We start from the raw sequence: 20,432 nt of genomic DNA, 5'->3' as shown, positions 1-20,432 counted from the left end.
TGCAGAGAAGCCCAGGGTATGACTGCGCCAGTGTGGGTAACGAGTCAGGCCAGGTGAGAGTGGATTTGGGGATCCAGCCGATGGGCAGGGCAAGGCAGCTGGCACCTTCTGTTTATCTGGAAGTGGGTAGGAAATCAGGGTCCTTCTAGGGCAAGGCGTCTGTTGGCTTTCTGAGGGGACTGCAGACCTGATGGGGGTGGCAGACCTCCTGGCCCGCAAGATACAAGATCCAGGCTGTAGCATCCCCAGGGAGGGAGGGGGAGGAGGGGTGCCCTGGGACGGGGAGCTGGTGTCTGGGCCTGGCACTCACTCTCCCCATTGCCCTGTCTCCACCTCCACCCCTACCCCACACCAGCAGCACCTAAGCAGGTCTCTAGCAGCTCTGCACTCCAACCAGATAATTAGCCTGAAGGTTTGTAGGTTCTGGAAGGTCTCCAGGCCCCTCTGCCTAGAGGCTCCCTAGATGCAGACCCCAACATTGCACGTCCCCAGGCCCCACAGTGGGAGGGATGGGGCCACCCATGAAGGCAGCAATGACCTGGAAAGGCCACGATTGGGCTCCCAGGTCCCTAGCTGGGTGCATCCTCAGCCCAGGCGGCCCCTGCTTCCTAATGCTCATCCCAGTGGCCTCACGTGAGTCACAATGCTTTCAAAAACGAGAGGTGGATTATATGCCATCTTTCATTTTACATGGGTTCTAACCTCTTCCGAAAGCGGAGTGCTCAGCACCCATGGGTTGAGAGACTGGAAACAGCACGAATTTCCAGAAATGAAAATTACATTAGATAACATGATTGCAAGTTGCCTCCCCCCAAAAAAGTGGTTGAACATGCAAGAGACGTCTTTGTCCAGTGTCTATTTTCCAAGCCCACTAGCCCCAGGGTGAGACCTCAGTAGCACTTAGCTGGTGCCCACACTGGCCACGCCCTCGGGATCCGGGCTTGGCTCTGCTCTTGACCACCCTCCCCAGATCTGCTGACACCAGCCCTTCTCGTTTAGCCAAAAAAAGAACCCAGAGGTCGCCACACACCAGCCTGGCTTCAAGTACCAATTTAGGGTGGTCCTGTGGCTCCCAAGCCAGAGCCTCGGAGTCTGCTACCCTCAGCCCAGCAGCCTCTGTCCATGACCAGGGACCGGCGGGGCTGGCAGTGCAATGTTGGGCCACATGTTAGGAGGCCTCTGCGACCCAGCTTGGCCATGGAAGGCAGGTCTGGCCAGGGGGGCCACTCTCCCAGTCGGGGAGTGCTTCTGGCCAATACCCCGAGGGCCCGCCTCCTTCCAGGGATGGGGTGCCATCCAAGGGCAAGCTCAGCGCTGCACCCACAAGCATCAAGCGCCCCGTCCACGCCCTCCCTCCTGTGCCTCGCGCTCGCTAATCTCTCTTCTCTCTTTCCTCTCCTCCCTCCTTCTTGGCCGCCCTGCCATCCTGGTGGACTTTCAACCCTCCTGAACCCCTGCGATCTTTGGCCTTTGCCCTCTGGCCTTCCAACTCATCTTTCTCCTCAGCTGCTGCCTCTCCTCAATTCAGTGCGGCTGGCTCCACCCCCAGTCATTAAAAGGCGGACCTTCCAGGTAGACACCTCCCTTTCCCAGACCACGTGGGGCTTCCCAGGGGCTGGCGAGTCTCTGGTCCCTGACTGGCCAGCTGGGGCTATAGGTGAAGCGAGAATCTCACTGCACTCCCATTACATTAATTTAGACAAAAATGGACTCATGAATGCCGTAGACATGGAAATACACAACTCCCAGGCCCAGAAGCCACAACTACTACCCCACCATTACTACTCACGACAGCCATCACTGGCTGCCGGCCACTGGGCTATGCATTTTACAGGCCTCATTTCATTTAATTCTCTCAGTGGTTGTATGAATTAGGCATGATCATCCTTATTTCACAGATGAGGAAGTAAGGCTCAGAGACATTAAGTAAGTTGCCTGAGGTCACACAGCCAATAAATTGCAGAGCACCCAGATTCTCCTTCTCTTATTAGCTGTGTGATTTGGGGCAAGTTACTTAACCTCTCTGCACCTCAGCTTTCTCATTTGTAAAATGAGGATAATAACGGTTCCTACTGCATAGGGTTATTGTGTATGCAGAGCACTGGGAATAATTCCTGGCATAGTGCTATAATTAAATTGAGGCTCAGAGAGGTGAATTTGTACCTAAGGTCGCACAAACAACAAGAGGCAGAACGGGAACTGGCAGCCAGGTCTTCAGACCCCACATCCAGAGCTCTCTCAGTTGGACCTACACCCTTTATATTTAGAAATGGAGATTGCTTAGCATCTGATCACTTGTAACCTGAGTTTGAGAAGCGAGGGAATTTGCAGAGGAAATGTAGCCCACAACTGACAGGTGTAATCATTGTGAGCAACTGCTTCCTTCTTCCTGCCTAACTAAGCCAAGGAGGCTGGGATAGGACCAGATCACAAAGAACAAGAGACCACAGACCCAGGGATCCATGCATAGGCATTGCAGCTTGATGCCAGGCCAGGAATTCCATGGCTGCCACCCATGCCCCTAGCCTTCCTTACACTGGGGGTCAGGGGTTACCCCCAAGGCCACAGGGGTGCTGGAAGTGGCAGGGCTCCGAGATGCTCTCTGAAAACCTGACAGCAGGGCCTGGAGCCACCATCTGGCCTGACTCAGGAGCCAGGAGCCCAGGGGCCTGCATGTTCAGGCACCTGATTGAACAAGGCTGAAAAATCACTCCAATTTACAGCTAAAAATACAGAGGGACACGTGACACACGTGCTACCCAAGCCTACATATCCCGTTACACCAGCCAAATCTTTGAGAGCCTCCATGTGCTCCGAGCGCTTACCCCAAGCCTGGCTATTCAGGGGGCCCGCTGGCAGCTCAGAGAAGCACCAGGCCCATCCCGCCCTCAGCCACCCCTACCCGTGTCAGACCCCATTTCAGGAGAGCCGAGTCCTTGCTCTCAGAGTGGCCATTCGCCTCAAGCCCCAGCAGCCACCTCCTGGCCTTAGCTGCATTCGCTGCTATGTGTTGAGCCCTTGCTGGGTCCCAAGCACTGTTGTAAGAATTCTCTATGGATTATCTCATGTAATCCCACATGGGCCACCCGGCAGTGGAGGTGGCATCATCGCCACCTCACAGACGAAGAAATTAGGAGGGGCCGAGGCATGTTGCTGCCTCCCTTTTCAAGAGCAAGAGGTGGATAAGCCAGAACTTTTTGCGTTGCCCTGACCTGATTTGCGAAGTAGAGAGAAGAATAGGGGCCCCCGTCCTGCCTGCTGCAGATTCTGCCTAGAGAATAAGGTTTTTATGCTGTCAGCCATGGTGGGACATAAAAAGGCTTGTCCGTTTCCTATCAATAAACCAATATTGATTTCACAGGCTCTATAAGATGCTTAAACATTGGGTCTAACATTAGTTGAAAAGGAAACTTTATATGAGATATGATGTGCTTAGCAGACGGTGTTGGAAATCATTGCCAAAGTGCAGGAAGTTGGACTGCAAGCAGTTTTTGCTGGGGGCTTATTTGGAATGAATAGGAATAGTCTGGAGTTCTGAGTTTGGGTCCTGGCTCCCCCCAGATTCTTCTTGTGACCTTGGTTAGGGAGCTCAACTTCTCTGAGCCTCAGTTTTCTCTTCTGTAAAATGGGACTTGTGACCCATTTCTGCACCTGCCTTCTCCACCATGGACACTCTGAGCCCTTAAGTGGCTTCTCAGAGGGTGTGGCAGGTTGCAGCCCAGGCCCCAGAGTGGCACTGCTGGTGGCATCTGCCCTAGGATGTCCCATCTGAGAGATGATTCAAGCAGATGCTGCTAAAATCTTAGTTCTCATTGTGAGGTTGTACACTCCATATTTGTAATCATCATTTTCCTCTATGGAGTTTGCAGCAAGCATTGTCAGCTCCCTTTTTCATATAGGGAAGCAGCAGTGTCATAGAGGATTACTGAGATCACACTGAGAAGGGTGGGCTGGCCTGGAGTCTGGCCGCCTGGGTCTCCCTGCATCCCAGCCTGGAGTGCTCACACCTGCCAAGCTGTTCTGCCTTAGTCTGTCTGCAGGGCTGGACCCCCCATCAAGAGCTGAGCCCAGAACCTCCCTGGAGAGGTTACGTAGAAAATAACATAAAGACATTGGTCTGCGTATATCTAGGATGACTCGGGCTGGCCCTCAGCCCCAAGATCTGGGTCACGTGGACCAGGCTCTCTCCTCCTCCTGAGGGAACATGATCCCACCCCTACCTCCCTGGGCCCTGGGTCCACCCTGGGCACATGCACGGTGGGTGACAAAGGCTGGGGGATAAGGCAAAGGAATAATAATAGCGACTCCAGAGAGGCACAAAGCACTTTACACTTTCAAAACTCAACTGTCCCCTGAGGTCAGGTACAAATCACATAAGTAACAGAAGCAGGCTGCAGGCAGAAAGGATGGGGGCGGGTCTGAGGCAGCTGGAGAGCCCAGTTGATGGCAGCCCCCCAGGAATGTGGGCCTAGCTGGCCAGGGCTCCCAGTTTTTCATCAGAAGCCACCAAGCCAAATTTTTTACATAAAATCTCTTGCCCAGTTATTTGGTGAGCCGAACAAAATTCTGTGGCCTCTGACCTAAGGATCTCAGTTGATCCTCTGGGCCAGATAATCAAAGACAGCAAAAAGCAGTGACAGGAAACAAGGAGCAGCTGCTCTCATTTGATAGTTAGGAGGCCAGCGCGCAGCGATGGTGGACTCGCCACACAGAGGGAGGGGCCGAGACATGCCCAGGCTGCCCGCCACCTGGGCTGTACCCTGGCCATCTGACCAGCCTGGGAACAGGCATTCGGTTCGGCCGGGGGGCATCTCACCCGCTCCTCTGCCACCGCAGCAGAGCTCTGCCCTGGGGACCAGCAACTCATGCAGCAAGTCCTCTCTGGAAGCCCTTCCTCTGGGGGCTAATGTCTTGGCCGTCTCCTCACTGCCACCAGCCCATGCATGTAGTCACCACCACAGCACCATCACCATCACGCCACCACCGCCTCCCCCAGAACCCACGGCGGGGCCTCACCGGGTGCATGGCACTGGGGCGGGACCGCTCTGCAGCCTGGGGCTCTCTCTCTAACACTTGTTTCCACGAACCTCAGGGTGAACAGGGCCAGGCTGGCATCCAAGGCCCGCCAGGGCCACCAGGCCCTCCTGGACCGAGTGGAACTCCGGGGCACCCAGGACTGCCAGGGCCCATGGGGCCACCCGTAAGTAACTCTCCCGCTCTCCACTGCTTCCTCTCCTTCGAGATTTGTCCCAAGAATTCCCTGGAAGCTTCCCAACCTTTCATAACCAATGGGAACCTGGGTGCCCACTGAACAGGCAGAAACACTTGGCGAGGCCGCTGGATGTGGCTGGCCACTGCAGGAGCTGCCTGTCCCTGTCACACTCAGCTGCTGCACTCTGGTTCTGAGCACACATCCTGGGACCATGTGTTCCACTCCAGTCATTGCCTGCCAGGGAGGACACCATGAACAGGCGCCCCCTCCCAGGTTCAGCAGACAGGAGCTTGCAAAGAAAGTTCCCAGGGCCATTTTCATGGCTGTCTCCTGACCCCCGGGCTTAGGAAAACCTGAGTTGGGCACAGTGTGTTCTAAGGAGGTAGCAAGGGGGCATCCGACTGCCTGGCACCCCTAACAGACATGCTTTTGCTGGTGTGTGTGGGCTTCCACTCCTGGGCCACCTTCCAGCCAAGTTACACGTCTGGTTGGCCAGGAGGGCCCTGCATCGAGCCTGGGGATTGGACCACTGCCGGGAGGGCCCAGGCGGGCCAACAGACACCCCTCCAGGCAAGACCACACTCAGGCAATAGGTCAGTCCCAGTGTCCACCAGTCATCTGTTTGTAAGCCCTGGCCAAGCCCCGACTCTTTCTCAGCCCAATTTAGTGCAAGAAAGAACCAGGGCAGAATAACTTAGCAGGCCCTTGGACTTCTTTGGAGAAAATGGGTTCTCCACCCAGAGCTAAGACTAACGTCAGCAGTTATTGGAGGGACAGGGGTTAAGGACATAGTCTGTTTGATAATGTTTTTTCCACGTGGCTTTTTTTAAAAAAGTGTTTTTCTCTCTTATGACAAAGGCATCATACATTCATTGTGAAAAATTTGGAACATAGACAAAGTCTTAAATTGCATGCTTTCTCATATCCAGAGTTCCCCATCATTAACATTGTGGCGAGTACTTTCCATTTTTCTCCTTAGATCTGCACATAAACGTTTTCCAGGTTGATGAAGTTCTGAATAATATAACAGTTTGTATCCTGTTACTTTTTTCCCTTAATATCGTAAACCATGCCCCTTCCTAAGTCAGGAGTCTCCTGTGATGTGGCTTTTAGGACTGCTGGGTCTATCTACAAGGTAGTTAATGAGTTCCCTTCTGTATACTCTTGAACATAAATGTGCACATCTCTGATGCTTTCATGGTGATAGATACCCAAAGGTGGAATTGCTGGGTCAGGGTGTCCCTGCCAAATAGCCCTCGATGAGTACAGCCACATTCCATGTCACTTGACTTCACATCTGGGCCCTCAGCTACCCCAGCTGCCAAAGCTGAGGTTCAGCGTAGGGTCCCCCTAGGCTGGGCGGCAGCTCTGGCAGACCAGGGTAGCCATCTTGGCCAGAAGGCGGCACAGCAGAGTGAAAACCTAACTTGCTGGGAGCCAGCTCTCCTGCTCAGCTTAATACCCGTAACAAATTTTAAATATTTCCATGATTTCTCCCCAGAACCCTGGGGAGGGAAGTTAGTCTCACTTCCACGGGTTTCTAGATGCAAAAACAGAAAACCTGAAAGGAAGTGAAATTTAGGGAATTGAACCAAACAAACCAAGCCAAGAAAACCAAAAAACAAGGCTCAAAATTCACTTCTTTACTGACGGCCCTTGCCCAAACACAGTGGGCTCCCGATCACTGAACCCAAGCCAGGTGGTTTTCTTTGTTAGGTTGTTTATAAAGAAAAAACCAGAAAGCATGTTTTTAAACCAACTGAAAGAGGCCAGACTCGAGCATCATGGTTTTCTCCAGCCAGTGTTTGCCGTCCAGACCCACACCCGAGACCACCCGGAGCCCGCCTTCCCTTGTTTCTCCCTCGGGCTCCCGCGGGGCCCATGCCACCTCCCCCGCGCTGGCTGCTGTGCTCACTGTGCCCCAGGGGTGGGGGAAGGAGACAGAGGGCTCCCCTGCAGGCTGGCAGGGCCAGAGGCAAAACCCAGGCTCTGCTGGGCAAGGTCGGCTTTCCAGGGAGCGGTTCCAATTAGGAGGTGGGTGGGTGGGAATCTGGACCAAACCGCACTGCCAATTTCACATGATGCCACTGATCTACTTTCCAGTGGGCGAGCACAGCGGAGATGCCCACGGCGCCCATGTGGCTCCAAAGAGGGACATGAGCCTGTTGTCCCCACGCGCCCTCAGCAGGTTTCAGATACCCTTCCAGGACCCTCTGGATCTGTTCTTCAACACGTCCAGAACCCATTACAGCCTCCACTGGAAACGTAACGAGCCCCCACCGTTTGCCAGAGGAATCCATCTCCACTCACCTTTTTTCTTGCTTCCGCAGGGCTTACCTGGGCCTCCTGGACCAAAGGTGAGGGCCCTCTGGGTGATGCATCAAATGGGCGGGAGAGTTCCCTGCAGGAGGGAGGGGGAGGCAGCATTGAAGGGAGCTGAGAGGGATCTCAGCTGAGAGAAGGATCACGAGTGGCTCATTTCCAAAACGCCACTCGGGAATTGATTGGGTCCCGCCAGGATTGCATTTTTGTGGGCTCAGGCCAAGCAAGTGCTATGGCTGGTATGGAAGATGCGGCCCTGCCCTCCAAGGAGGCTATGGTCTAGTTGGAAACTCAAAGTTGATGCCCAGGATGCTGTCACAACATCCCAGTAAAACAGCATTTCATAAGCGGCCAGAACTGGAAAGGACCTTCAGGGTCATCCGATTTCTTTGGAAACCTTATCTGGAAGCCCACGATGTCAAACAGAACCTCCCTTTGAAGCTGGAGTCCCTGCGGCTCTAGGGATGAGAAGTAGCAAAGCACTGATCCCAGCCAACCATTTCACAAATGCAGAAGCTAGAGCCCTGGGGAAAAGTGACTTGTCCAGGTGCCACAGAGGGTCCGTGGTAGAACAAAAACTGACCCTCAGGTGTCCTGGGCCCCTGCCGAGTTGACCTTTCCCACCTCCCTCTGCCTCTGCAAGGCAAGGACTCATTCTGAAGGGTAGAACAGTCCCTGTTATTGTTCCAGGGATGGCTGGAGGCGGAGGTCAGAGGATTTGGAGTCATTGGGAGGAGGGGGGATGGTAATGTGAAGGGGGTGGCAAGAAAACCCCTCTAATGGTCTTCTCTTGGTTCCCCCAGGGAGACCCGGGGATCCAGGGCTACCACGGCCGGAAGGTAAGAAGGAGTTGGGGGAGCGGAAGACCCCACCCCCCAGTGACAACCCAAGTGGGGCTTCACCACAGTGCACACAGGGTCCGGACTTGGTCGTGCACACACACTTTTGCACACATACCAGCAGGAGCCTCGAAACCCTTGAGGTGGGCTGAACAGGGGTTCATGTCTCCACCTGGGGGAGGAAGAGGCTCAGAAGGGGAAGGGCCTTGGGCAAGTCAGTGGCCCCGCTGGACCTCAGACCCAGGAGTGTGTCCCCCGCCAGCCTGGGTGGCTGTGTCTGCACAGAGGCAGGCCAGGTTCTCACTGGCCCCCCTGAGGACCTAGTACATGGGAACCAGGCAGAGCTTCTGAGCATGGTGGGAGATATGAAAGGGTCCCAACCCTGCTCTCTGGCAGCTCACAGGCCAGAGAGACAGGATTCCTGTACAAATAACCTTGCTGAAGGCAGACTGTGCTAAGTGCTACCATTGCAAAGTGCTGTGTCAATATGGGGTGGGGGGGGGTGTGCGTGCAGGGAGATTAATTCTAGGTTGGGAGGAGTTTGGGAAGTCTTCTGAGAAGGGACAGCCTCTGAGCTCAATGCTGGTGAATGGGTAATTGTATCGGTTATCTATTGCTGTATAACAAACCAACTCAAACTTACTGTCTTAAAACAATTAATTCTTTCTCAGGATTCTGTGGCTTGGCCACGTGGGAGTTCTGCGTCTCCTCTGGGCTCACTGATGCAGTCACATGGGATGTTGGGTGGAAAGGCTGGGTGGGGAGGGGGCAAGATGGCCTCATCCACATGCCTGGGGTTGGCGCTGGCTGTGGGCTGGGTACCTCTGTTCTCCTCCACGTGGCCTCTCAGCCCCGGTAGGGCAGAGAGGTTTCCTCATAGCATGGCAGGCCTAGATCAGCTTTCAAAACATGTGGGTCCCAGTGCTCAAGTGCTTTTCAAAAACATCCCTTGCATCACATTTTCTGAAGTCCTGTTGGCCAAAGCAAGTCACACAGCCAAAGCATGCAAGTCAGTGAGGCTGGGGGACTCAGCCTCCGCTTCTTCTTGTACAAGGGTGGCAAAGCCTTTGTGGCCATTTTTAAACCACCACTGTGGTCCTTCAAGCAGCAAATTTCAAGGGAAACGGCATTTTAGACAAGAAAACAATTTGAGCAGAGGCCCAGAGGTGGTCATTACAGTAACTATATAACATAAAAATCATTTTAATACTAGGCACCACTTACTAAATGCCTACTGTGTACCAAGCTGTCTTTCAACGCGACTTGCATCATATCTAATCCTAAGACCACCTTAGGAGGCTGATACTATTCTTCTCCTATTTAACGGATGAGGAAAATGAGGCACGCCCAAAGTGTCATAAGTGGCAGAGCAGGAATTCAAGTCCAGGTCCGGGTCCTTCACAGGGTGCCACCTGCCATAAGGAGCCCATCCCGCCCTCCAGGCCCCAGCTGGGAGGCTCTGGCGCCTTCCAGGAGAAGAAAAGAGACAGGAAGGAAAGGCAGGACAAGGAGGGGGAGGGATTCTGGAAAGGCAAGAATCACTCTGGAGAAGCACATTCCACACGCCCTGTAGCTCTGTGATCGGGCGGCTGCTGTCACCGCATTGTTTTACGGGTGCTTGGTGGGTGAAATGGCAAGACCCAAGAGATCTTTCATTAGTTCTGCATAAACTGCAAAGTTTGTTCTGTGTCAGGAAGTGGAAATTACAGCCCCCGAGGTTGCCTCCACCCACTCACGCAGACTCACAGCATTTACTGCCTCTCCTGATGCAGCACAGGGTCGGCTTTCCCATTAGCAGCCAGACTAGCTCTTTCAAACTATGAAGAAACTTCAGGGCGGCAGTTTCCCATGGGATCAAGGGGATGCCCGCAGCTGGCATCCATACTATGGTAGGCGTCTGCACTCTCCTGCCAACGGGAAGTCTAGTTCATCCAGAAAGGAGGTTGGGGGTCTGCTGCCCTGAGGATGGAGAGGCGTCAGCTTGGGGCTGGGGTGTCATGGTGATAGAGGGCCTGGTTCCATGATTTTGGCAATTCTGGGCTCAGATTGTGGGAGGAATCATTCAGCCCTGGCTGCACTGAATTTGCAGAGAAAACTAGTGTGGGCCTGCTGATGGAGGGGCAGCTTCTGACCCCTGGGAAGCCTGCTCTGGGGAGAAAAGGCTCAGGGCTGCTAGAGAAGGCTCGAGCATGGAAGAGTGCATGACTAAGGGTAGAGCAGTACAGATGGCTACCTTGAGAAGGAGGGAGCTCCCTGTCACCCGAGGTATTCAAGGAGAGGCTGGATAACTATGGGTCTGGGATGTGTTAAGAGAAGCTTCTGTATCAAATGGGAGACTGGACTAAAATCCCTTCCAGCTCAGGGAAGCTACAGCTTCCTAAGAACAGAGTTGGCTCCATACCCCCTAGAGAGGGGCAGCCCGCCACCCCACCCTGGCTTGATGATCAGGCCCCTCCAGTCCAGGCCTTTCTTCATCCGCATCCAGGGCTTGTCAGAAGCATCAGTGCTCTTAGGGCTCTCGAGGAACTGAGAAGGCCCTTCTCCTTCATGCTCAACTCATGCTCCCCACTCTTTCTTTCTCTGCCAGCCCACCCCCTGCCCTTCCACAACGGCCTCTTCTCCTGGAATCCGGAGGGGCTGTGAGGCTGCTAGCCTCTCTGGGTTTCTGGAAGGCTCCTGCTGCCTCCTCTTCTCCCAGCCTGTCCTTGAGACTTTTCAGTAGGCGCTCCTGGAGCCACTGGGTGGTCTCAGCGCCCTTGTCTCTATGCTGGCCCTCACTCTGCTGGGACCCTTGTCCTGTCATCCCCAAAGCCACAGCCTCCTAGTCCAACAGAGGCCAGAGGGCGTGCACTGGAGACCGATGGCCAGCAGCAAAGAGTCTGCCCCCGAGGACTTGGGGGTCATTCCTCAAGGTCACACAATACTCAGGAGGCTATGAGTGCCCGTCCCACTGCCCCAGCCCCAGTGATCACCATGCCCAGGCAGCAGTTTGCTTCCTGTCAGAATTCTGAGATGAAGAGTCTGGTGCCCAAGGACAAGGGCAGCAATACTTCACATCTCTGGTTTAGCCAAAGTCCATTCACTCCCTCTCTGACTCATCCTCACCATGGCCCAGTAGTTTGAGCGCATTATCCCCACTGTCTAGATGAGAAGCTCAGAGAGGTTAATACTTTGCCCAAGGTTGCACAGCTGGTGAACAGTCATGCTGGAATTGGAAGCTAGGTCTCATGAGTCCGAACCCAGAAGCCAGTCATCTCGCTCCCGTGCAGAAGTGAATGTCTGCTCAGGGGGTCTCACCCCAGGCTAAGCCATCTGTGCACAGACCACCCTCCCCTGTGGTTTCTCTGGGATGTGGAGAGTTAGCCCCCAGGCTCTTTCCTGGGGCGTCCATCAGATCTCTTTTTCTCTCTCCTCCTCGCCCTCTGCTCTCTGCCTGGAATGAGGCCTGGGGAGGAGGTACCAACACGAAGGGCAGCTTGGTCACGGATGCTGAGAAAATGAGTTTGCTCCCACCCACCACTCCATACTGGTGGGTGGGGACACCAAGCTGGGACAGAGGCCCCAAGACGCCCCTTGCGTTCAGGGCATGAGGGGACCTGCAGGGTAACTGATGGACCCTCCACATCTGCTTCCATTGCTCTGTCCCGGCAGCTTGACACACACGCGGGGCCCTTCTTTCAGTAAGGGGTGGAATTTAACTCTCAGCAAAGACGTTTCTCATACTGTGAGGTCTGCTGATGATTAGTTCCATCCACCACCACCACCACCACCCTGGCAGCCGGTCCCAGCCTGGCATCCTCTCAAAGGCCAGCCAGGCCAGTAGGGCAGCATCTGCACCAGCTCCTTGAGATCACAGCCCGGGGTCGCCCGTGGGCCCTGTGCTGCCCCAGCCCCGCGGCCTGGACACTGTGAGTATTGTTGTGTGCCCATGTGGTACCTATTTGATCCAAATTTATGACGCCAATCTACTTTAAATATGTTGCAAGACGCAAAGTGTGTTTAAAACATTACAACCTTGGCTCTCTTTCAAGAGGATCTACGAGTATTGTCAGACTGTGTGTGGATCACAAAACCTGGTGAGAGCTTATATCTAAGCACTTCAGAGCTGGTCCGCCCGTCTTGGCAGTGGGGGGTGAGTTTGACGCACGTGGTGGTCTGGGTGTTAAGCCTTGGGGGTTGCATGAAGGACCAGAGCTCTCCTGCAGGCTGCAGGCGATGCGTCTTCAGACCAGAGGAGGCAGGTTGCGAGAGCCTTGTGCTCACTCAGGCTGTAACTGTGGGTGCTCCCCCTGGAGGCTGCGGGGCTCCCCAGAAACAGGGAGTCCCGGGGAGGAGATCCGATGGGCCCTATGGTCGGCTGGCTAGGGCACTGGAGCAAGGGTGTGAGGAGCAGAAGCACGCCCACCCCGCCCACCTCCTCACCCCTCCTCAATCCTTCTGCGAAAGGGCAGGATCATTCTGACCTGCTAGTCAGAGCAAGGTGTCACGTGGGTGGACACGCTTCTGTCGAATGATAACTAGTATTATTATATCTACCTTACTGGGCCTCTTCGTGCCAAGCTGTACGGGGCACTTGGCTTACCTCATCTCATTGGATCCTTATAACCACCCTGTGAGGTAGGTTTTATTCTTAGCCCCAATTTACAGATGAGCAAACTAAGGTTCATGGAGGTGAATCCCCAAAGGGCCACAACTACAAAGCAGTGAGGCCAGATCTGTCTGGCCCCAAAGCCTTGTTCTAAATGACTTTACTACCTGGGTCTTATGAACCTGGGGGGACCCATGATTTCCAAACACCTCCCCTCCCAGACCCCCACTTCCTCTACTAGAAGGAAAGAAAGAGGGAGTTGGGCTGCTTTCCTTCTTGTGAGAAGGTTGTGGCTGGATTCAGGCCCTCCTCCGAGCCTCCCAGGCTCTGTATGAGCAGGACGTGGAACATCTAAGGCAGAGAACTTGGGGTACTTGGTGTGTTTTAGTCAAAGAACCGAGGAAGGGGAGTGCTTTGCCCATTGGCACTGATTCCACCCGAATGCTTCCCCAGGGAGCTGGCATGGTCCCAGGACCTCCAGTAAAGCCAGGAGAAGGCAGCTGTCTCAGCCCTGCACCCCAGTGGAGAAACCTCCTGAAACCTCCCTGCACCCCCTGGTTCCCAGAGGACCTGGGCAACCCCAGGCTCCCTGCCACACTCAAGTGCATCAGAGCACTCCATGCAGATGGAAACTGTAGACGCAGGAGCCTTCTGGAGTGGGGACAGCGCTTGCTTTCAAAGCCATGAATTCCCAGCGGGGGCATCCAGACCATTTCAATTAAAGCAGATCAGGGAGCTGAGACACGGGCCCCAGATCTGAGGCCTCGTGGGGGCTGATGGGACTCCTGCTCCGCCAGTCTCCAGCCCCCAGCCTGTGCTCTCTGGGCCCTGTTTCTCCTGCACTCCAAAGTCCCCAGATTAATTAGAGCTGACTTTTCTTTTTGGAACTAACTACAAAATCAACTGATCTCAAATCGAGATTACAAGCCAGCCGCCCTTCCAAAGCCCTGGCCTTCGATGGGGTGCCTGACCCCGGTAATTCCCCGGATCACTTCCTGCCGGCCCTAATTACCAGAAGACCTGGCGTTTCCGCGGTCCCAGGCCTCTCCAGTCTGGAGCTGGCTAGGGCAGAGAAGAGGGAGCCGAGCTGCCTTTCTCCCAGAAGGGAGTCCTGGGAACTCTTTAGGGGAGAGAAAGACATTAGCCCTCCTCGCCCATCTTTTCCAACCCAGGAAAGGGCCCTGGTCCAGACTTAAGGCCTGAGTCACCTGCTGGCCTCCCCCCAGCCCTCCACTCCCCACACTTCTCCCCTGCAGAGAACAAAGAGTCCGTGCGGAGCTGCTCGGGCCCAGGGCCCTCCTCACCCGCAGCTGGGTTGCAGCAGGAGCCTCACGTTAGGGAGGTCTACGCGTCTCCCCCTGCTTCTCTGGCCTGACCTTTGCTCAGCTGGGGAGCTGACCTGGAAGCCCCCCACCTCTTTCGAGACAATGTCTTCTTGCCAAGTCCCTGCCCCGCTTGTTCAACAAACAGTAAATCACCAATTAAGAGAGCAGAGCACGACCGGTTTGTGCTCCAAGGAGCTCGCTTCCATCCTGTCATCTGGGTAAAGGATGGGTCCTCCCACCGGGAAGCGGGACCAGAATAGAGAACCTATTGATGCTGGTGCGAACTCTGCGCAGGGGCAGCTGGAGTCAGTGGCATCGTAAAAGTGGGGGCTTGGATGGCCTTCAAGGTCATTCAGGGCAGCCACCTGTGCTCACCCCAGCACTTTCTTGGCCACAAAGACTGGAGTCCACCCCTTCCAGGCCAGCCAGCCGGTGTCCTTGGTTCTTGGCACCAAGGTTAAAGAGCCAGTCTCCCAGGTGGTAGGCAGGGCAGGGCTGGCCTGGGGGTCGCAGGCCGGGTTCCACAGCAGCGACCACTGCCCATGCTCCGTGCATCTGGGGCAAGACCCTTTGTAATGCTTGGAGCACCCACTTTCCCAGCTGCTGGATGGCCCAGATCCGGTGGCCGAGCTCCCTGCTGGGAGGACAGGAGGTACAGGAGATAAATTGGGGCCCTCGCGTTTTGGCAGACTATGAGCGCTCCCTCCCCAACTAAGATGTTAGTGAGTGAGTGGATCTAAATTTAGGACAATTCCAAACTTAAACCTTTTAAACAAAATAACTTTTACGAAGTGAAACGGGAAAGAAGGAGCCTCTAGATGTGCTCTCGCGAAGCCATGCCACGAGGAAAAGCTCTGTGCACATGCTGTGTCAATGTCCTCCCTTTAGCAATGGCCCCGGAAATGCTCCCCATCGCCAATCCCACCACCCCTGCAAACGAATGCCCTGCCCTCAGCCACCCTGGAGTCCTTGATCATGACTCTCAGCCCGCTCTCACCTCTCCCACCGTCCAGAATCAATGTTTTCTGGTGCAGAATGAGCCCAGCCGCCGGTTCAGAGGTCAGGCTGGGACAAGCCCCTGGAGACAAGCCCTGGAGAAGGAGACTGATGAGAGTGGAATGAGCCCGCAGGGTGGGGTCAGCCGGGGCCACCCCTGCTTCCTGCCCAGCAGAGGGGTGGGAAGTGAGGGAGGCCCCAAGATGGGGATCAAGGGAGCCTGGGTCACCTAGAGAATTAAGAGACTTGACCCAGAGGGGAGGGAAGGGGCAAAGGTCAGCCACCCTAACGAGGAGGCTTGCCTCCTTCCAGGCTCCAAGGGGCCCAGATTTCCCCGGAGTGTGCGGTTGTATCTTTATATACAAACCAACATGGGCTGAAGACAACCCCGATTAGCCCGGAAACCCTCACTCCCAGGGTTCTACTCTGCACAGCTCACGGGGAGATTGGAGAGCGTGGGCGGACCCCAGCCTCCTCCCCTGCTGAGGCATCCCAGGCTGTCCTCCGGAGCAGGAGGAGACCCACTGAGCCCCTCGTAGAGCCGCAGTTTTACCCAGAGCTAACGTTCCCTCCCCCACGGAGCCTTGTTCTGGAACTGCCAACACACCCAGTGTCAGCTCCTCAGCTTTGGCCTCTCAGGAGCAGGGGTGGGTAGGAAGTGTCTAGTCCAATCCCACTTTGCAGACCCAGAGAGAGAAAGTGACTTATGCAGGGCCACACAGACAGCCGTTCTTGACTCCCCGCTCAGCTCCCTCGGTGGAGGTGGGAAGGTGAGGGCAGATGTATTGGGGGAAAGCTGAGGGAGAGATGGGAAGAGGAAGAATGGGGCAAACAGGAGGTCCTTGAATAGTCAGGGACGCCCAAGCTGACCTCCCACCTGTACGCCCCCACCCCAGGGAACTCTGCCTGGTGTCCTCGGGGCTGAGTCAACCCAGTTTGGGTTGTTTGGAATGTGAGCAGGGGTCCTCCAAAGGAAAGAGTGATGGGGCCCTTGGCTGGCGCTCTACAGCCACTGTTGCCAGACTTCTGATGAAGTCCTGTGGCGCCCTCTGCTGGCCGTAGAGCAGAACTGTGCTCACAGGCCTGCCCCGGCTCAGCTCTTTTCCCTGGTGCCTGTGGTTAAAGACACAGCCCTGGTCTGAGCACTGACTTTTCACCCCTATGGGGCACAGACCTGAGGGCCATCCAAAAGAGAGGGCTTTGCCCTGCTTTTGGCCTGCAGAGGGTGTTTAACGGAAGCGACGGAACACCAGTCCATCTGATGCTTGGGGTTGGCCGAGAGAAATGGGTACCTGCACTTGGCAGACAAAAGACCTGTGTCCAAATCCCTGCTCTGTGTGACATTGGCAATCATACCTGGCCTTCCAGAGGCACAGTTTGCTCACCTGTGAAACAGGAATAACATCCACTCCCTCATTGATTAGAGGGGATTCTTAAAGATTGAATAGAAGAAGGATGTAAAGGCTTAACTCAGTGCCAGACACATAACAGACACAGTAAATGACTGTGCCTTTCTCCACTCTTTCCCACAAGAGGGATTTACCAGAATTTAGTGCCTGGGGCAGACCTGGGGCACAAGCTTGTCTGCTGTGGTCACTTCTGAGTCCAGCTCCACCACCCCTGCCTGTGGCTCAGGGGTCCTGGTGGGGTCAGGTGAGGGAGGGCTCCTGCATTTGGAGCTAAAGTTTCTGGGCCTTTTGCAGAATTCAGAGACTTGGCCCAAAGAGGATGGAGGTGAAGCCTTTTGCAGAATTCAGAGACTTGGCCCAAAGAGGATGGAGGTGAAGCCATCTCCAGCAGACATGATTTGTGTATGCGGGAACACACAGTGGTTCCCGCTGCACTGAGGAACCAGCACTGGGCTATGAGGCAGAGCAAAAAGCTTCAAGGGGAGATGGCATTTGACCAGCACCCCAAGGATGAATAGGGTTTTGAGCAGAGGAAATAGCAGAAAGGCGGAGAATTCTGAAAATGGGTGATGTTTTCAGAGAAACAGTGTAGGTGTCAGGATGTGAGGCGATGAGGCCAGGAAGGAGCAGGGGTGGAATGCCATGCTCAGGAGCCTGGCCCCTTTTCCACAGTCATTGCCGGGCGGTGGCAGTTTCAAAGTACAGGAGTGTTACTGCCCAGTCTGTGTGTTGGACGCTTTTCTGGATACCAGCGTGGAGGCCCAATCATGGAGGGGAAAGGTTGGAAGTAGCTCCAGCCTCTGCAAGGAGAAGGGTGGACCAGGGCTTCCTGTAAGATGTCAGGGAAGGGATGAGGTTAGCTGAAAAGATGGAGGCCAGGTGGGGCCATGTTCCCCCTCTGCCTGTGGGATATGCAGCGTGGCCTCCAGGCCACAGGGTCTGAGCTGCTACCACGCATGCTGCACAGCATCCTGAGCCCTGGCTGGGGCTTACACTGGGACTTCTTTTGGGGTTCCACTCGTGGAGACAAAGGCCTCCTTCCTCCCCTGCACCCCTCCCTCTCTGACACAACAGGTAAGTCTTGACTCACCTACTCTCGGCCCCCAATTGTCGCTGGCTGTCACCTCCAGCCTCATCTCCTCCTGGTGTGTCCTTCCAAGGAGGGCAGGACACTCCCTGTTCTTCCAGAGCTCACTCCTCCCCTTAGATTTGGCATTTTCGCCAGGAAGTAAAGAGGTTACACAAAAAGACAGGACACTGCCGAGATGGTAGAGCAAAGCCCAAGCGTGATATCCTGGAGAAGCAGCCCCGTGACTGGTGCCTCTGGCCAGGCAGGGCCAGGAATGCAGAGAAGTGGGTGGGCTCGGGAGCTCCGGGCTGCGCCCTGCCTCCATCCACAGTCCCCCACCGCCCAAAGCGCAGGTGGGCCCTCCCCGACCTGGGGCCAAAACCCTCATGTCCTCGGGAAGAGTTAGACCCAAGGAACCTGGAAAGAAAAGGACCCCAGGGAAGAGGAGAGGCCGGAGCCCCGTCTGGCTCAGCCAGCAGTACCACCCATGCAAACGTGCAGAGTGAAAATGGGCAGGAGGCAGCAGCAGGCCAGGGAGGGAGGGAAGGTATGCAGTAGGCAAGGGGCTAAGTGGGCGGCTCAGGCCCACGGCCCTAGCCCAGGCCCCTGTCAGGCAGGAAACCTTGTGCAAGTCCGCTTTCCCCCTCCCTGGACGCAGGCTCCTGGTGGGCCTCTCTCTGGGGCTCTTTCCTGCTCTGTGGTCTGTGACTTGGGACCTTGTGCAGGTCCACCTTGCTGAGGAGAGTGGCCCACCGTGGCTGCCGACAATGGTGGGGACCTCAAAGCTCCTCATGGGCTGGACAGTCATCCCAAGCTTCCACAGCAACCACTCTCACTGACATCCTTGCAGGCCATGCTTCCAGGGCCAAGACCTTGGGCCCTGAGTCTGGTCCTCTTCTCACTGTTTCTCTTGTTTCTTCCTTCAGGGAGAACGGGGCATGCCAGGGATGCCGGGCAAACACGGAGCAAAGGTACGCCACCCCCAGGCAGCTCCCCTAGCCCCAGCCCTCTCTCCCAGCTCCTCCTCCTTCCCACATCCTGTCTTGCTGTAAAGACAGGAGACGGGGTGCACATTTCTTCCCGTCCTCTCCCCTTTGCTGCCTGGCCTGTCTTCCAGGCAGGGGTGCTCCTTTTTGGCCCATGCGCCGTCACTCAGCAGTGCCCTCCCGACATGGCCAGGCCTCCTTGTGGGCATCTGTGGGTCATAAAAGGCCTCTCAGGTACCCCCAGCTCTGGCTGCAGTTCTGAGACCCATGTGGGAGTCGGGACCCCCTAAAAATCACCTTCACTTGGAATTTACTAAGTGGTGTGCTTGGCAGCCTATTTACTTCAAAGTTGGTGGTCTTGGGCTGATAAGGAAATGGGATTCACTCCCAGACGCTCCCCAGTCCATCAGGGCTTAGGGCCAGAGAGCTCCCTTGAGGAGAGTCCCACGGGCACCCTCAGGGTCCATGAGCTTGGTGAACTCAGCCATCTACTGTTGTCCCCTTCCCTGTGGCTCTCCCTTTCTCCCCTTTCTCCTCCATCCCCTCCTCCTCCTTTCCTATGCCAAGAAGCCCTCCCCACATTCCACCCAGGGATGTCCCTGTCTAGCCCAGCCATGGGCTGCCTGACACAGTGCCCTGTGAGTCCCCCAGGAGGGTCTACGGGCAGAGCAGGTGGGTGGGAAGCCCAGGGAGCCCAGCTGAGCTGTGCAGAGCCTCTTCCTCAGGCCCACTCCCTCTGTGCCAAGCTCAGCAACCCCCTTCCCTGTGGGCCTGGGGGCAGGCAGAAGCCTCCACATCTCACATCTCTCCAAGAAGAGGCTGGGAGAGGAGGCTGGCCACCTCCTCTGTGCTTCCCACTGGGTGAGAAAGTCCCCATGCCTTTCCTTCTCTCTGCCAGGGGGCTCCTGGAATCGCTGTGGCCGGGATGAAGGTCAGTGGACCTTGTAACTCAACACCTGAGGGGCAGGATGGGAGGGATGGAGAGAGGAGAGAGTTGGGCTTCAGGGGCTCATTGGGTGGCCACTGGACCAAGGAGGGAGCAGACAGGATTCAGAACAACTTCTCTTAAAGCAACATTTATGCCAGATGCACAGATTGAACAACACATGTTTAACTAAGCCTTGCAAGTAAGTGGCAAAGGTTTACCAGCCTCAACTAAAGGTCTTGCCAGCCTGCCAATGTGAAAGGAACCTAGCACTTTCCTTCACACTCCAAACTTCAGCAGATGGGCGGGGACACCCCGGAAGCACAAATGCTCGATGTGGATCTCCCAGCAGGTCACTTACAGGGACACCGCGTCCGAAGCAAATGCCCCTTCCTTCCTCTCCCTCCTCCTGGGCTGCCTCACACCTGCCACCCCTCTCACCTGGGGGAACAATAAGGGACAGTCCAGGAGGGGCCCGAGTCCTAGGCAGAGGAAAGCCCTGGGCTGGCCAGACGCTTCCCCTACCCTCAGATGCCTTCACTCCTCTGCTCCTGCGTTCACTCACTCTCGCTCTCTCATTTCTTTGCCTGAGTCTTGTTTTTTTCCCACACAGGGTGAGCCTGGGATCCCAGGAGCCAAGGTACTGATACAGAGGCAACGTTCTGGGCTGCACCGAGCATCAGGCGTAGGGTGGAGGTGGGAGGGGCTGCTGTTGTTTTGCTCCTGGTCCCCCCGAAGGCTAGCCTGGGGCTGGGGACCTG

The 20,432-nt window shown here is 55.6% G+C and overlaps 1 protein-coding gene across 1 annotated transcript in view; it reads left to right on the top strand.

Annotated features, from left to right (window-relative positions):
• COL13A1 (collagen type XIII alpha 1 chain) overlaps window positions 1-20,432 on the top strand; it is a 79,580-nt gene that overhangs the window by 22,420 nt on the left and 36,728 nt on the right. The window contains exons 11-15 of the mRNA XM_061190297.1: window positions 7,543-7,569; window positions 8,338-8,373; window positions 18,687-18,731; window positions 19,645-19,677; window positions 20,285-20,311. Of these exons, the coding sequence (XP_061046280.1) occupies window positions 7,543-7,569; window positions 8,338-8,373; window positions 18,687-18,731; window positions 19,645-19,677; window positions 20,285-20,311 (168 nt within the window). The remainder of the gene's footprint in view (window positions 1-7,542; window positions 7,570-8,337; window positions 8,374-18,686; window positions 18,732-19,644; window positions 19,678-20,284; window positions 20,312-20,432) is intronic.

Source organism: Eubalaena glacialis, chromosome 1, assembly GCF_028564815.1.
Source record: "Eubalaena glacialis isolate mEubGla1 chromosome 1, mEubGla1.1.hap2.+ XY, whole genome shotgun sequence".
Taxonomy (NCBI): Eukaryota; Metazoa; Chordata; class Mammalia; order Artiodactyla; family Balaenidae; genus Eubalaena; species Eubalaena glacialis.
Note: the sequence above shows the minus strand (reverse complement) of the source record. Positions and strands in the feature narration are given on the sequence as shown.